General features: G+C 39.4%; 1 protein-coding gene across 3 annotated transcripts in view; it reads left to right on the top strand.

The window, feature by feature from the left end:
* The first annotated feature begins 2,541 nt into the window (after positions 1–2,541).
* XPA (XPA, DNA damage recognition and repair factor) overlaps positions 2,542–18,305 on the top strand; it is a 29,114-nt gene continuing 13,350 nt past the window's right edge. For 2 of the 3 annotated variants that reach the window (XR_005720811.1, XM_040238652.1), the window contains exons 1-4: positions 2,590–2,801; positions 10,182–10,292; positions 13,721–13,826; positions 17,440–17,605. Coding sequence is in view for 2 of the 3 variants with exons in the window: in XM_040238652.1 (XP_040094586.1) it covers positions 2,630–2,801; positions 10,182–10,292; positions 13,721–13,826; positions 17,440–17,605 (555 nt within the window). In the remaining variant the exon portion in view is untranslated. Of the gene's footprint in view, positions 2,802–10,181; positions 10,293–13,720; positions 13,827–17,439; positions 17,606–18,305 lie in introns of all 3 variants that reach the window. The other variant, XM_040238638.1, reaches the window with a different exon arrangement.

Raw genomic sequence — 18,305 nt, 5'->3', positions numbered from 1 at the left:
GATTTCTCAGTGTCTTCTCCCATTCTGTGAGTTGTCTTTTCACTTTCTTGACAGTGTCCTCTGATGAACAAAAATTTTTAATTTTGATGAAGTTAAATTTAACTGATTTTTCTTTTGCTGCTCATGCTTTTGGTGTCAAATAGAATTTGAGATTTTATCACCTGGACAAGGTCAATGGATAGGGAACAATCTGAGGGGAAAGGCAGTAGTGATGGCTTGAGGTTTCTGTCTCCAATTCAACCAGAAAATCTCAGCATTTATATGCTTTATATAATGTTTTTCAGCTTGAATATATGTATAATTGATAGAACCACTAACTTAACGTTTCTCAAACTTTAATCATTGAATATTAAGGGAAACTGCAGTGTGCCAGCTTGCTCTAAAAACTAGTCCAAAATGGTAAATGTAGTAATTAGAACTTAATGTTTGCTGGCTTTAGTTAAGTTTTATTTGTAATAAGGAAAAGGCATACATTTTAAGAAAATCATGCAATGTTTCTTTTGCTAAATTTGCCACACATTTGGGAAGTTAGGATTTGGCTCAAATTCCAAACCCACTGTCTGCTTGGTGGCGGCTCATCCACACTGAAGAAATATTGTAGGAAAAGATAGCTGAGCTCATACTTACCAGCCTTGGGTACCTGGTGCTACATCTGCATGACGTCACACAGCAAGTGAAAACCCAGGTGTTCTTGGCTGTTTAAACCAAAATCTAAAAAGACCCTGTCCCCTTAGGCCAGGCACTCAATGTATTCAGACCAATCATCTATTGATCTCTCTTGAATTGGCAGTACTGTTACTACTAGCTGCCATCATTTTTGGAAACTTTCTGTGTGCCAGGCATTGTGCTAAAAGGCTACATCTAATCCTCCCAACAACTGTGGAAGTGGTTCCATAACTATCCTCATTTTACTACTGGAGAAACTGAATTCAGGTTAAATAACTTGATGAAGTCATGCAGACGGCAAGTGTCAGGGATAGGGTTTAACCCAAGTCTGACTCCAGTTCCAAAGAAAGGCAATGCCAAAGAATGTTCAAACTACTGCAAAATTGCACCCATCTCACATGCTAGCAAAGTATTGCTCAAAATTCTCCAAGCCAGACTCCAAACAGTATGTGAACTGAGAACTTCCAGATGTTCAAGCTGGATTTAGAAAAGGCAGAGGAACCAGAGATCAAATTGCCAACATCTGTTGGATCATAGAAAAAGCAAGAGAGTTCCAGAAAAACATCTACTTTATTTTATTGACTATGCTAAAGCCTTTCTGTGGATCACAACAAACTGTGGAACATTCTTAAAGAGATGAGAATACCAGACCACCTGACCTGCCTCCTGAGAAATCTGTATGCAGGTCAAGAAGCAATAGTTAGAATCAGACATGGAACAATGGGCTGGTTCCAAATTGGGAAAGGAATATGTCAAGGCTGTATATTGTCACCTTGCTTATTTAACTTATATGCAGAGTGCATCATGCAAAATGCTGGGCTTGATGAAGCACAGGCTGGAATCAAGATTGCAGGGATTAATATCAATAACCTCAGATACACAGATGACACCACCCTTATGGCAGAAAGCGAAGAGGAACTAAAGAGCCTCTTGATGAAAGTGAAAGAGGAGAGTGAAAAAGCTGGCTTAAAACTCCACATTCAGAAAACTGAGATCATGGCATCTGGTCCCATCACATCATGGCAAATAGATGGGGGAAACAATGGAAACAGTGAGAGACTTTATTTTCTTGGGCTCCCAAATCACTGCAAATGGTGACTGCAGCCATGAAATCAAAAGACTCTTTCTGCTTGGAAGAAAAGCTATGACCTACCTAGATAGCATATTAAAAAGCAGAGACATTATTTTGCCAACAAAATACGTCTAGTCAAAGCTAAGGTTTTTCCAGTAGTCATGTATGGATAGGAGAGTTGGACTATAAAGAAGGCTGAGTGCTGAAGAATTGATGCTTTTGAACTGTGGTGTTGGAGAAGACTCTTGAGAGTCCCTTGGACTGCAAAGAGATCAAACAAGTTGATCCTGAAGGAAATCAGTCCTGAATATCATTGGAAGGACTGATGCTGAAATTGAAACTCCAATACTTCGGCAACCTGATGGGAAGAACCGACTCATCGGAAAAGACCCTGATGCTGGGAAATATTGAAGGCAGGAGAAGGGAACGACAGAGGATGAGATGGTTGGATGGCATCACCGACTCGATGGACATGAGTTTGAGCAAGCTCTGGGAGTTGGTGACGGACAGGGAGCCCTGGGGTGCTGCAGTCCATGGGGGTTACAAACAACCAGACACGACTGAGCGACTGAACTGAGCTGACTCCAAAGTCCATATTGTGAACTACCAAGCGAAACTATTATTTATTTTAGAGATGACCAGGTTCTGATCATTGATCTCTGCACTGGCTCTTGCGCTGGATTATATATAAACCAGCAAGACCTTCCGCGCCAACGCGTGCGCAGACTTCATCCTCCGCCCTTTCCTTCCCCACTTCCTTCTCTAATTGCGCAGTTGCGCTCCGGATAGGAGGCGGCGCTGCTGACTTCGCGAGGGGGAGCCTTGGGCACGCTTTGGACTACCAGTGCGCGTGCGCGTAGCTAGAGCCGCGGACCTTTGGGGAGGTTGGAGATGGCCGCCGCCGGGGAAGCTTCGTCGGAGCCGGCGGCTTCAGAACAACCAACGGAGCTGTCTGCCTCAGTGCGGGCGAGCATCGAGCGGAAGCGGCAGCGGGCGCTGATGCTGCGCCAGGCCCGGCTGGCGGCCCGGCCTTACCCGGCGACGGCAGCTGCAACTACTGGAGGTTTGGGCCCTTGGCGGCGCCTGCCTCTTCTCTTCTCTGGGGGACCGGGGGCCGCATCCTGGATGGGGCGTCCCTCCTCTCGCGTCTGAGCGCTGACGCTTGTGCAGACGCTTGTGCAGGGTAGGGGCGGGTGGAGGGCGTAGGGGAGGCGGGGTAGGGAATCCGCTCGTCGGAGATTGTCACTGCGGACTGTCCAAGACCACAAGGCGACCCTGACTCCCAGACCTGGCCTTTCCTCTCTGCCTTGGGCGGTCCAGCTACCGTCCTTAGTTTGGGGATGCAGCCTCCCTCGCCGTCTGGAGGTGCCAGCCAGTGTCTCAGCTCGCCTCTGCTCTCTTCCTGCAATTGCCACGGGTCCCAGGGGTGGTCTTTGTGTAAAGCTTTTAGACCTTATAGCACATTTGAGTAGTAGTCCGGCACCAGCTCTTTCATGCATCCACATAACACGGGCTGATACGCAGTGCTTGCTATGTGCTGGAAGCAGACACGCTAGCTCCTGGCTTCGTGGGGGTAACAGAGTGGCACCTGTTGTGCTTCACGTTTTTCAGATTGGCTAATTTAATTCAAACAGCTAACCTGGAATTATTTAGGGCAGAGCTTGATATCCGTATTGTACTGAGATGATAATTGAGGATCAGTAAAGGAAAGGGGGTTTGCTCAGGTTCATCCCAGTAAGTGCAAAGGCTAATCAGGACTAGGACTCGGGTCGTCTGACCCTGGATTCAGGGCCTTTCCTTGCTCACTAGTTGCCTCTGCTATACCAGGCATTTCTCTCACTCTTAGGATGAAGGGCTGTTCTTGGATTTCACCTTTCCCTTTTCTTAGAGCCGCACTTGGCTGCCTATTTCTTTGCATATCATGTAATTCTCCAGTGGGGGTCAACTAATGGTTTTCACCAGAGAAGTGTAGTTTGACATGTGGTTCTTCAGGACTCCCTCTATAATGTGAAGCACCTGTGTTCCTAAACCTATGTCCACACCTACATGAGCAGTTGAGCTCAGTCAGAACTGTGTTGTCTACTACCCCTTCTCATCAGCCAGAAGAAAGGCAGAGTGAAGAGAGCTAGCTGCACGCCTATATTCATTCACACTGACGATGGATCTGCACTTTTTGACCACTTTTAAGCATTCTAGGGTCAGGACAAGATGTTCTTCATCTGCATGGATTAATTCATATTCATGATTCCATAAAGATTTCTAAATGTGTAAAATGGCTATAGAACAAGGGTGGAAAGTAGAGCATAAAGTGGTATTAAATGTCTGATAATGGAAAGCAAGGCAGCATGAATATCTTGTAAGATTTCTTGGGCTTCACCAAAGAACTGAACTGTGTTGTTGCATTGTAGACAGCCTGTGCTTCGAGTTAGTTAGGTGCTGAGATTTTTGTTCTTTGTAATACTTTTATTTCCATAAGTGTAGTTTTCACATTCTGTGTGTGCTATGACATATGCCTTTGAAAAAGACCGAGAAGAACTTGCTTAGAATGTGTTGCTAAGAGTAGTGCTAAGGTCCTGGGAAATACAAGGCGTAGCAGTAGAGAGAAATGGGGCTTTGTTTTTGGTATGATTTAGCATTGCTCAGGATCCTGCTCTAATTATAGTCTTAATAACTACAGCTTCCCTTCTTCTTATAACATTCATGAAATCAAAATCTTATTCTGGTACATTTTCTATCCAGTAAGTAAATACTCATGGAATGCTAAACTATTTTTCAGAATTACAGAGATAAAAGAGCTCAGGCTAATGCAGGGATATAAGGAGATGAACGGGCAATATAGTAAAATATGAAAATTGCTGTTAACTGTAGAAACAGGCTTATTATACTCTAATCCCTTTATATAAGAGAAAAAGAAATTGAGGCCAGGGAAGGGGAGTGATTTAAGCAAAATAATACCTCTTTGTCTTAAAGAATTAGCTATACCATACATTAATGTAAAATGCACTTATCTGAATTTTACCTGTGTGGGTGCTCATGTCTAATACCACAGTATCAATATACTGTACTGACACTTCCAGAACCTTAGAAATTTCCCTACTGTCACTTCCTAGTCAGTTACTCACCCTCAGAAGTAACTACTCTTCTGACAATTTGATTAGTACTATCTGTTTTTGAACATTGTATAAATGGAATCATATAGTATCTGGCTTCTTTTGCTCAAAGTAATACCTGAGAGATTCATCCCTGTTGTTCCATGTATTAGTAGTTTGTTCATTTATTTGTTCTATAGTACTCTTTTATGTTGTTACATTGTAGTTTTTCCACTTCCCTTTTGATGGAAATTTGGGTTGTTTCCAGTTTGGAGCTATTAAAAGGAAAACATTTGTGAGCATTTTTGGTATATGTGTTATGGTGGACATATGCACACATTTCTATTCCATATATACCTAGAAATTTAATCCTGGCTCCTAGGGGAAATGTATATTTAGCTTTAGTATACGCAGAATACATCATGAGAAATGCTGAGCTGGAAGAAGCACAAGCTGGAATCAAGATTGCCAGGAGTAATATCAATAACCTCAGATATGCAGATGACACCACCCTTATGGCAGAAAGTGAAGAAGAACTAAAGAGCCTTTTGATGAAAGTGAAAGAGGAGAGTGAAAAAGTTGGCTTAAAGCTCAACATTCAGAAAACTAAGATCATGGCATCTGGTCCCATCACTTTGTGGCAAATAGATGGGAAAACAGTGGCTGACTTTATTTTTTGGTGTTCCAAAATCACTGCAGATGGTGATTGCAGCCATGAAATTAAAAGAGGCTTACTCCTTGTAAGGAAAGTTATGGCCAACCTAGACAGTATATTAAAAAGCAGAGACATTGCTTTGTCAACAAAGGTCCGTCTAGTCAAGGCTATGGTTTTTCCAGTGGCCATGTATGGATGTGAGAGTTGGACTGTGAAGAAAGCTGAGCGCCGAAGAATTGATACTTTTGAACTGTGGTGTTGAAGAAGACTCTTGAGAGTCCCTTTGTACTGCAAGGAGATCCAACCAGTCCATCCTAAAGGAGATCATTCCTGAGTGTTCATTGGAAGGACTGATGTTGAAGCTGAAACTCCAATATTTTGGTCACCTGATGTGAAGAGCTGACTCATTTGAAAAGACCCTGAGGCTGGGAGAGATTGAGGGCAGGAGGAGAAGGGGATGACAGAGGATGAGATGGTTGGATGGCATCACGAACTCAATGGACATGAGTTTGGGTAAACTCCAGGAGTTGCTGATGGACAGGGAGGCCTGGTATGCTCTAGTTCATGGGGTCGCAAAGAGTTGGACATGACTGAGCAACTGAACTGAACTGAGGCATTGCCAAACAATGATTATATCAATTTAGAATCTTACCAGCAACGTATGACAGTCTCAATACCACATCTTCATTTGGTATTGTCAGTCTTTTTCATTTTGAGTATTCTGGTTGGAGTGGTGGTGTTTCATTATGGTTTTAATTTGTATTTTCCTAATTTCTAATGATAGACATTTTTCTTGTGGTTACTGGATATTTTCGTGTTTTCATTTGTGAAGTTTCTCTTCAGGTCTTTTGCCTCTTTTTAAGGCTGTTTTTCTTTCACTGAAGTGAAAGTGTGAGTTGCTCAGTTATGTCAACTCTTTGCAATCCCTTAACAGTCTGTCAGGCTTCTCTGTCCATGGGATTCTCCAGGCAAGAATACTGGAGTGGGTTGCCATTCCTCTTCTCCAGGGCATCTTCCCGACCCAGGGATCAAACCTGGGTCTCCTGCATTGCAGGAGGATTCTTTACCATCTGAGCCACCAGGGAAGCCTGTTTATAGGATTTCACTGTGTATTCTGGATATGAGTCTTTTGTCAGATATACATATTGCAAATAGCGTCTGCCAATTTTCATCTTGTCTTTTTACTCTCATAATGGTGTCTTTTGATGAATAGAGGTTCTAATAGTTTTTATATATTTTATTGAAGTATAGTTGACTTAAAATGAATGTTTTAGGTGCACAGCAAGGTGGTTCAGTTATACATATACACGTGTTATTTTCCATTATAGGTTATTATAGGGTATTGAGTATAGTTCTCTGTGCTGTACTGTAAACCTTTGTTGCTTGTTGAATATCTTTTTTTTTTTTTAAATTAGAAATCTAGTGTTCTGTTCATACTAAGTCAAGCAAGTGGATTCAAACTGTATTAAATTTTTTAGTTAGGCAAACCCCATGTTTTCTAAAATTATTATACATACTATTTATATATTTGTATATAAAAGCTTTTCTACTACACTTGATAAAGGCTTGAGAAAGAACATAAAAAAAGATGGAGAAATTGGAAAATTAAATGGGAGCATTGAATATGAAATAGAAAATGTGAAACAAACTTGATAAAAGTAAAAGATCACCATGTAGTCCAGTTGTTTTTAAACATGGCTGCTCATTAGAAACATCTGGAGCTCTGGTGAAGAATAGTGATACCTGGGCATTTGTATTTTTCAAAAAATTCCGAGATGATTCTGATATGTATCTGGATTTTAAAAAGTGATTACAGGTTTTTCTATTAAATGGTAGTTAGGGTGATATATGGAGAAGGCAATGGCAACCCACTCCAGTTCTCTTGCCTGGAAAATCCCATGGACAGAGGAGCCTGGTAGGCTGCAGTCCATGGGGTCATGAAGAGTCGGCCACGACTGCGTGACTTCACTTTCACTTTTCACTTTCATGCATTGGAGAAGGAAATGGCAACCCACTCCAGTGTTCTTTCCTGGAGGAGGCTGGTGGGCTGCCGTCTATGGGGTCGCACAGAGTTGGACACGACTGAAGTGACTTAGCAGCAGCAGCAGCAGCAGGGTGATATAGAATTCTATTATTTTTCTGTTGCCCAGTCATGATACAACAGTACTGAGTAATAGTTACATAATCACAGTAGTAAAAGATGTTTGTCAGTTTTCACAGTCAATAGCCAGACAAAACATAAAAGAGAGTTACAGTTGCAAGCCATAATGGGAACAAGATTAACTTAACAATATAAAATAATTACATACAATTTGGGAGGTCAAGCAGAGTGATGGAGTAAGTGGAAGTGTGTACATGAACATTTTCATCTGCCTAGCAGCCTGTCTTTTAATTTTCTTAATTGTTTTGGTTTTATCTTCTGTAGGTCTTTTCCTTCTCTTGTGTTTCCTGCCTAGAAAAGTTTCTTTAGCATTTGTTGTAAAGCTGGTTTGGTGGTGCTGAATTCTCTTAACTTTTGCTTGTTTGGAAAGCTTTTGATTTCTCCATCAAATTTGAATGAGAATCTTGCTGGGTAGAGTATTCTTGGTTGTAGGTTCTCCCCTTTCAACACTTTAAGTATATTGTGCGGTTCCCTCTAGTTTGTAGAGTTTCTGTTGAGAAATCAGCTGATAACCAGCTGGGAGTTCTCCTGTATGTTATTTGTCACTTTTCCCTTGTTCCTTTTGATATTTTATCTTTGTCTTTCATTTTTGTCAGTTTGATTACTATGTGTCTTGGTGTGTTCCTCCTTGGGTTTATCCTGCCTAGGACTCTGCTTCCTGGACTTGGTTGACTATTTCGTTTCCTATGTTAGGGAAGTTTTCAACTATTATCTCTTCAGATATTTTCTCTGGTCCTTTCTCTCTCTCTCTTCTCCTTCTGGGACCCCTATAATGCGAATGTTGGTGTGTTTAATGTCCCAGAGGTCTCTTAGGCTGTCTTCATTTTTTTTTTTTTTTCATTCTTTTTTCTATAATCTGTTCTGCAGCAGTGATTTCCACTATTTGTCTTCCAGGTCACTTACCCATTTGTCTGCCTCAGTTATTCTGCTGTTGTTTCCTTCTAGTGTATTGTTCATGTGTGTTCATTTATTTTTAGTACTTCTGACTCTTTGGTAAACATTCCTTGCATCTTCTCCATTCTTTTTCTGAGATCCTGAATCATCTTCACTATCATTCTGAATTTTTTTCCTGAAAGGTTGCCTATCTCCACTTCATTTAGTTGTTTTTCAGGGGTTTCATATTGTCCCTTCACCTGGGACATAACTCTCTTTTTCATCCTGATTAACTTTTTGTCATGTGATTTTTGTTCTAGCTGCTGTGGGATTGTGGTTCTTCTTCTTCTGATGGTCTTATACATATGTTCCCTGGAGAAGGAAGTAGCAACCCACTCCAGAATTCTTGCCTGGAGAATGCAATGAACACAGGAGCCTGGCAGGCTACCGTCCATGGGATCGCAGAGAGTCAGACATGACTGATCGATACTTTCACTTTCTGGTGAATGAGGCTAAGAGGCTTCTGTAAACTTCTGTCTTCTTGTGGCTTCTTGGTCTGGACATGGGGTGTCTTTTTTGGTGGGTTCTAGTGTTCTCCTGTCCTAGTTGTTCAACAGCTAGTTGAGATTTCGGTGCTTTTGCAGGAGGAGATGCGTGCACATCCTTCTACTACTCCACCATCTTGTTAAAATTGGAAGTCATAATTTTCGGTCAAGTTCAATTAAGCAGTTTTTCTCTTATGGTTGATACGTGTATGTCATGTGTAAGAAGTTTTTGGCTGCCTCAAGTTCATAAAGTTATTTTATGTTTTCTTCTAGAAGCTTTATTTTACCTTTTATGTTCAAGATTGTGATCCATTTAAAAATTGTTCTATGTATATTGTATGCGACATCTATTGGAATGACCATCTTTTCCTCACTGTTTTGTAGAAGTGCCTTAGTCATAAATCCTAGCATCATTTATTGAAAATGCTATCTTTTTCTCACTGAATTGCCTTGGAGCCTTTGCTATAAGTTAAGGCTTTGCTGTAAATACGTGTAGATCTATTACAGGACTCTCTTACACTGGTCTCTTTGTCTTTGTTTCCGTACTACACTGTCATAATTACTGAAGCTTTGTAGCAAATCTTTAAATCTGGGTAGTGTAAATTCTCTAGTTTTGCTCAGGATTATCTTGGCTATTCTGTGTTCTTTGTATTTGCGTATAAGCATTAGATCAGCTTGTCAGCTCCCATTATTCCTCCCCACCCACAACGCACACATGCAAGCACCTGCTAGGGTTTCGAGTGGGATCACGTTGAATCTTTAGGTGAATCTGGGGAGAAGTGACTTTGATTTCTGTTAGTGATGTTTTCGAGGTTTACACATCTATTCCTAGGTATTATTTCTTAATTCTAGTTGTAGATTCTTGTGGCTGCCCTCTATTACATAATCATATCATCTGTGAATAAAAGCTGATTTACCCTTTTCAGCCTTTATGCTTGTCTTGTTTTCTTGCCATATTACAGTGACTGGGGCCTTCAGTATAATGTTGAATAGCAGTGGTAATAGTGGACATCCTTGTCTTGTTTGATATATATTAAATTTTTGAAAGTTCCTGTTTATACACAGGGGGAGCATGTGGGCTTACCTGGTTCATTTCTTGACCACTTCTTAACTTTTGTAGGCATGGCTAATGTAAAAGCAGCCCCAAAGATAATTGACACAGGAGGGGGCTTCATCCTGGAGGAGGAAGAGGAGGAAGAACATACAGTTGGAAAAGTTGTTCATCAGCCAGGTAAAGTGGGTTTTCAAAAAACAGATATCTAGATTGGTCATTTTGAATAACATGCATGATTTTTGGCAAACTGATGTTAACAAATGACACATTTAGTCAGTGAGCAAGTTGGCTTTATAAGAATGATAAAATTTGGCAGTTTTGCTAGTAGATTAAAAATTAAACAAATTTGGCAGATTCATTTAAAAATGCGGTTTATATGCTTAGAGTTGATGCTCTCGGTCTTATAACAGGTTGATAGAATAAATACTTAAAATTATCTTGATAGGTTGAAATGAGAGTCTTGAAAGCAAGAGATAAAATTTAGCACATTCTTTCTTTATGTTTAGAGGAAAAGTGGTTTCCCCATTTCTCAAATACTCTTTCAGAGCTTTCTTTTTAACAGCTACATAGTATTCCATTTGATGGCTGTACCATGGTTCATTTAAATGCAGCTCTTTTGTTTCTTTTCTCTATTCTAATAATTATTACTGCAGTGAATATATTTGGAGGTAAACTTTTGTCCAGCTCTCTGATTCACAGCAGTAGGGTAACTGACCCAAAAGTATGTATACTTCTGGTAAAGTTTACATATTTAAAAAAAAGTTAACATATATAGAAACAGTAAATAACCTAAAAGCAAATAAACAAGTGGATGTATTTTTCCAAATGAATTAACACATATTGAGGGGCAGGACAGAAGGAACTAGTCCAAATGATTTATGAGCATAGTATTTGACAGTATATCCTCAGTTTGAGATAGGTGGGGTAAGGGGAAAAACTACAACATTCCTGAACTCATTTATAAAATGAGTGAAATGAAGGAAGCAATTTTGAAATTATTTTAGATGTATTATTGGCTCAAATAGATGAATGTATTTCTTGATGTTGGGAGCCAGCGTTCTCATTGTGGAAGAAAGCACATACAAATGTAGAATGGGAGAAGGCAAGAAAGAACCCTATGGGAATGGATCAAAATTGGATAGATTAAAATCATGGGTATGAACTCATGATTTCTGAAACATGTATATGTGTATGCATATGTGTATGTATAAACTAATGTACTCAGTAAAGTTTCAGGAAACAAAATCAATAAACAGAAATCTGTTGCATTTCTGTACGCTACTAGTGAACTATCAGAAAGAGAAATTAAGAAAACAGTCCTATTTACCACTGCCTATTTATCAGAAGTAATAAAATACCTAGGAATAAATTTGACCAAGGAGGTGAAATACTTGTACACTGAAAACTGTAAGACAAAAATGAAAGAAATGGAAGAAGACACAACTAAATGGAAAGACATTCTATGCTCCTGGGTTGGAAGAGCTACTACTGTTAAAATATCCATAGTACCTAAAGCAATCTACAGAATCAGTGCAGGCCCAGCCAAAATTCCAATAGCATTTCCCACAGAAATAGAAAAAATTTTAAATCCATATGAACAATGAAAGACCCTGAATGGCCACTGAATCTTGAAAAAGGACAGAACTGGAGACCTCATGCTCCCTGATTTCAAATTATATTTCAGAGCCATCCTAATGAAATAAGTATGATATTGGCATAAAAACAGACACATAGATCAGTGGAATGGAAGAGAGAACCCAGAAAAAACCTACACGTATGGTCAGTTAATTTATGATAAAGGAGCCAAGACTATACAATAGAGAAAGGACACTAGTAAATGGAGTTGGAAAAACTGGACAGTCACATGGAAAAGAATGAAACGAGGCCACTGTCTTACATCATACAAAATAATTCACAATGGATTAAAGATTTAAATGTAAGACAAACCGTAAAACTCCTAGAAGAAAACATGAAAAGCTCCTTGACATTGCTCTTGCTAATGATATTTTTGGATGTGACACCAAAAGCAGAGGCAATAAAGGCAGAACCTTCATAATTGAAAATAAAGCTTTAAATAAATTATAGCTGATATATTTTTAAAAAATTAAAAAAAAAACAACTGTTAAACAAGTGGGACTGCATAAAAAACCAACTGTTAAACAAGTGGGACTGCATTAAAAAGCTTCTACATAGCAAAGGAAACCTTCGAAAAGACTGCCTACTGAATGAGGGAAAATATTTGCAAATCATACATCTGATAACTTGGATTTTGTTAGGGTTTGGAGATTAGATTAAGAAGTGCTAGAATATTAGTTGACCTTCTTGTATTGGAAGTAGGTAAGGAGAGGCAGTGATAGGAATATGTTGAACGAATTATGAACAAATGACAACTCCATTTTTCTTCCCAAAGGGGCTAGTGGTAGTTCTCAGAGTTGGGGCTTGGCAGTGGCAGTCATCCTAAAGACTTATTAGTAAAACTTTAAGATTTGCTGATAAAAAGAAAACAGTTCTATAGGATAAAGATCCTTAGCTAGTTATTTGAAAGTTTTTTAAAAAATTCTGCTTTACTTTACCTGGAGTTGTTTTTGTAGTGGGTGTTGAGGTTGTATAGCTAAGTACAATCTCTACCCTTTAGAGATTTTCAGTCTAGCAGCGGAGACAGATGAAGAGGAAGCCATTTACTCTGTTGGCAGGAGGTGGATTCTGTATTGTCTCTCTTTTACTTTTGTTTTGCTCTTTACTGTTCTTTTCTGTGTTATATGTTGAGTCCATCTCCCTTATATGTAAGCAGCACCCCCATCTTGCTTCTACCTTGGGACTGATCTTTGTACTCTCAGCAGTACTGTGGTAGGCTGAATAATGGCCCCCAGCAATGTCCACATTCTAATCACCCTGGAATCTGTGAATTTATTACCTTACAGAGTGAAAGGCACTTTGCCAATAAAATTAAGGTTAAAGACCTCGAGGTGAGGAGATTATTCGGGGTTATCCAGCTGTAATCACAAGCATCCTTAAAAGTAGGAGAGAGGCAGGAGAGAGTCTGGGGTAGGTGTGATCATGGAAGAAGTCATAGTGATATAAGGAGCTACAGTTGCTGGCTTTGAAGATGGAGGGAGTCGTGAGTCAAGGAATGCGGGTGGCCTCTAACTGGAAATGGCAGGGTGATAGACTGTCCCTCCAAAACCTCCAGAAAGGAGCGCAACTCTGCCAACAACTTGCCTGTAGCCCACTGAGACCTGTGTCAAATGTATAAACTACAGACTGTGATAAAATAAGTTTGTGTTATTTTAGCCACTAAATTTGTAGTAATTTGTTATAGCAGCAATACAGAAGTATTAATAATACAAGTACTTTACATGTGGTTTGTGTTCAACAATACTGAATGAGTTGATAATTTTTCCTTTTATATTATTTCCTTTCTCATTTCTTTTTTCCCTTAAAATTTTTATTAATAAATGGAAGATTACTTAAAGTTTTATGTTGTCTTATGTAAATACATTTGTATCAGTCATAAAATACATTTCGTAAACTAATACAAATAAAGGAAAATGTATTCTAATTACACACAAAAAAGGAAACTTAAGAATGAATTTTCCATTCTTTAGGACCTGTTATGGAATTTGATTATGTTATATGTGAAGAATGTGGTAAAGAGTTCATGGATTCTTACCTTATGAACCACTTTGATTTGGCAACTTGTGATAATTGCAGGTACTCATTTTTATTTCAGAGCATGTTCTAAATTACTGAAGTTTAACGTTTGCATGTAGATTTAGGGCAAAATACTGATTTGATCCATTTAGAGTCAACATTTTCATAATTTGTTTTTTGTTTTGGAAGTTTCCTAAAATTTCTGTGTTTTCCATTTTGCCAGAAAAATACAGGAAGCCTGTGCTTATCAGTCACACCATATCAATAGGAAGGATGGCTCTGGGTCTGCCATGGATGTGTCCTTTTGCTTTTTTCTTTAACCATCTCCTAGTAGCAGGTTCCTAATCCTTCTCTTACCCCACCCCTAAGGATCCATTTGTTTTTTTCATTCTTTGAGCACCATGTAACCAGCTTGGTCAGAGGACTGGCACCTTCAGGGAGAGGAGGAAAGTATAACCACTCTCCCGGTACTTAGAACACCTCTTTCCATTCATTTTCTGTTCTTCTGAATTGGCAGGGAAAAGAATAGATGAGGAAAAATCAGATTCTTCTGTCATTCCTTTTTTTCTCCTAGCCTTTATTTCTTTTTTTATATCACCACAAATTATCCCTCACTACTCTACTTGGTTCTGTCCCTACTGCTTACCTCAGCCAAGTCCTGTGTTGGTGTCTTTCACACCTGAAGATCCCACCTTGGATTCTCACTCAGCCTCTTATCTGCTCCCTGTCCCCACTTATATGTTCAGCCCCAGATCAACTGCTCACATGCCTGGTGGACCTGCCCTTTCAGTGTCCCTGCTGCAGACATTGAGAGCCGGCACCATTGACTTGTTGCCAAGTAGAATCCTTAGGAGATAGAATTGGAGATATTTCTGATCTCATGATCAGTGATGGGAAATGTTCTGGTACCCAGTGGAATTATGAATCATAAACTCTGTTGCCAGTGTTTATGCATAACGGTGTCATTGATGCACGCAGTGGTTAAGGTCCACAGTGTTATCTCTTTAAGTACAGATAGCATTCAGGAACTAGGTTACCACATATAACCTTTTTCCATGAGAAAATGGAAGCCAGTGATTATCAATTTAAAGTTATGTAGTAGTCTGCTGGAGCAGGAAACGGCAACCCACTCCAGTATTCTTGCCTGGAAAATTCCACGGACAGAGGAGCCTGGTGTGTTACATGGAGTTGCAAAGAGTTGGATATGACTGAGGGACTGAGCACAGCACATGTCTGGAAAAATATTTGAAAAGTTTAAACATAATTAGGGATATAGCCATCCATTCTGTTTTTTTTCCAACATCTTTGACAATTATAGAATTCATACAATGATAGGTTTCCTTCCTTTGGTTTATACTTCCAAATTATTTAGTCATCTTAAAGTTATTTTTGATTTTTAACTGTCCTCCCCCTCCCCTCTCCTGTCTTGTACCTACCTCTTCAGGATTCACTGGTTCAGTAAAGGACAGCTTCACTCATTGGTTGTTTCTGTATTCCATGTTTAATTCCAAATCCATTTGGTTCTGTATTTAAGGGCTTAAACCATATCCTGAATCTGTTCGTTTCTCATTCTCTGTACAATTATGCCTTAGACTGGTCCCCTACCAGCTTTTACCTGGACCACACAGTAGTAGTCTTCTAACTGGCCTCTTCTCCCACTTCTGCACCGTTAGTCTCTTCTCCTATAGCCTTTTACTCAAGGCTTTTTAACAGTTTCTAATTCATTCAGATTCAACAGTACATGAATCATGAACTTCCAGATGTTCAAGCTGGATTTAGAAAAGGCAGAGGAATCTGTATGCAGGTCAAGAAGCAACAGTTAGAACTGTACATGGAACAACAGAACCATCCATATCGGGAAAGGAGTACGGCAAGGCTGTATACTGTGATCTTGCTTGTTTAACTTATATGCAGAGTATATCATGTGAAATGCTGGGCTGGATGAAGCACAAGCTGGAATCAGGATTGCTGGGAGAAATATCAATAACCTCAGATACACCATAACCTCAGATGACACCACCCTTATGGGAGAAAGTGAAGAGGAACTAAAAAGCCTCTTGAAAGTGAAAGAGGAGAGTGAGAAAGTTGGCTTAAAACTCAACATTCAGAAAACTAAGATCATGGCATCTGGTCCCATCATTTCATGGCAGATAGATGGGGAAGCAATGGAAACAGTGACAGACTTTATTTTGGGGGGCTCCAAAATCACTGCAGATGGTGACTGCAGCCATGAAATCAGAAGATGCTTGCTCCTTGGAAGAAAAGCTATGACCAATCTAGACAGCATATTAAAAAGCAGAGATATTACTTTGCCAGCAAAGGTCCGTCTAGTCAAAGATATGGTTTTTCCAGTAGTCATGTATGGCTATGAGAGTTGGACTATAAAGAAAGCTGAGCATTGAAGAATTGATGCTTTTGAATTGTGGTGTTGGAGAAGACTCTTGAGAGTCCCTTGGACTCAAGGAGATCCAACCAGTCCATCCTAAAGGAAATCAGTCCTGGATATTCATTGGAAGGACTGATGCTGAAGCTGAAATTCCAATACTTTGGTCCCCTGATGCGAATAACTGACTCATTTGAAAAGACCCTGATGCTGGGAAATATTGAAGGCAGAAGGAGAAGGGGATGATAGGGGATGAGATGGTTGGATGGCGTCACTGACTCGATGGACATGAGTTTGAGCAAGCTCTGGGAGTTGGTGATGGACAGGGAAGCCTGGAGTACTGCAGTCCATGAGGTCACAAAGAGTTGGACATGACTGAGCGACTGAACTGAACTGCACTGAATGAATTCAGAATAAAATTGTCTTCACCATCGCTCACAAGACCCCTGCCTATCTCTGACTTTATCTCCCATCACTCCTCACCATCACTTGACTTTAAGCATTCTGATCACACTGGCCCTCTTGCTTATGAACTCCATTTGCAAAGCATACTCCTATCCTAGAGCTTTTGCATTTACTCTGCTCTCTGCTAGAAATATTTTTTCTCTAGCTATTGGGAATGTTCTCTGACTTCCTAAGGCCCTGCCCAAGTGTTCCCTCACCAGTGGCCTTCTCTGATTACCCAGTCTCTGGAAATCTCGGAATAGAGATTTACTGTGCTCTGTGTTATAGTACTTTTATCTGTCATCATGTTTGCTTAGTCTTTTCCTAAATAGAATGTAAGTTTCATGAAAACACGGTTTATTTTATTTCCTTTATTCTGAGTGCCTTGAACAGTAACCAGCATGTAGATGGAGAACAAATGAATGAGAAGAGCTATGTAATTGTCTGTGTCTCCATTTTCACGTGGGCTTTCAGAAAGAGCCGACTGGAGACTCACCTGTGCTTGGTGCAGTTGGACCTCGTGTATTGATATTCCTTATATGCTGACTTTAAGCTTTAGATTTTCTTAATTATCATTTATATTTGATATACTCATGTCTTTTCAGATTCCTTGTGGAAAAGAGGAACTTAAATAAAAAGAAATTCTTAAAAGGTTAAATAGCATGGATCTGTTGCTGACTCATGCTTTTCACAATTATTTTTCTGTTGGAATTCTTATGCTGCTAATCTGACCATGAGAGTTTTAGGAAAAAGCATTTATATATTTCTTTTGGCATGTATGCCCCTAGGTTTTGGGGCTACTTGAAACTTTATTTACTTTATGTAATGGACTTAATCTGTTTTCAGAGATGCTGATGATAAACACAAGCTTATAACTAAAACAGAAGCAAAACAAGAATACCTTCTGAAAGATTGTGATTTAGAAAAAAGAGAACCAGCACTTAAATTTATTGTGAAGAAGAATCCTCATCATTCACAGTGGGGTGATATGAAACTCTACTTAAAACTACAGGTCTCTAATAAGTTATATTCAGTCATTTTAAACCTTTGTTTAGGTGATATTTTAACAACGAACTAGTTATAATTAGTTTGGTTTTTACTTACCGACTTAAAAAGATCCTGTTGTTTTATTGTTTTGCATGAGTCATAGTCATACATAATAACATTAAATACATGTTTACTTATTATGGTTTTTGCTGTAGCACTTGGAGCAAATATATTACTGTTGGGTCATGTTAGAAGTACAGTTTGGAAACTAAAGAAAGCTTGAGATAGAGAAGTCAGCCCGTGTTTCCCTTGCCCACCCACCCCCCAAATAGAATCATAAAAAAAAAATTCAGGAATTTCCCAAATGCCTAGAATCTAATTCCAGTTTCCTGTATCTATCCCAGAATGGTACAGATATCATAATATTCTTTTTCATGCCATTATGTAAAAAATACTGGGAGGCATTGCTTTAGGGCACAGTTTGATTGGAATATACTAGAAAATCCTGTATGTTCTAATAAAGAAGCCATGTGTAAAACCAAACATGTACTGAATTTTCGCTAAGTGTTGGACACTGTTGATTAAAAGATTCACTGTTATGTACCATTAAAAATGAAAAAAAAGTACTGGTATTTAAACAAACCCAGTGCTCTCTTATCACTTGGTGCTTTTATTTTACTGAACTGGTGTCATTAGACTTACTGTAGTTTATTTTTCCCTTTTGC

The sequence above is a fragment of the Oryx dammah genome, unplaced genomic scaffold (genome assembly GCF_014754425.2).
Source record: "Oryx dammah isolate SB20612 unplaced genomic scaffold, SCBI_Odam_1.1 HiC_scaffold_1, whole genome shotgun sequence".
Lineage (NCBI taxonomy): Eukaryota > Metazoa > Chordata > Mammalia > Artiodactyla > Bovidae > Oryx > Oryx dammah.
The sequence above is the reverse complement of the archived record's forward strand: the minus strand, read 5'-3'. Positions and strand labels throughout refer to the sequence as shown.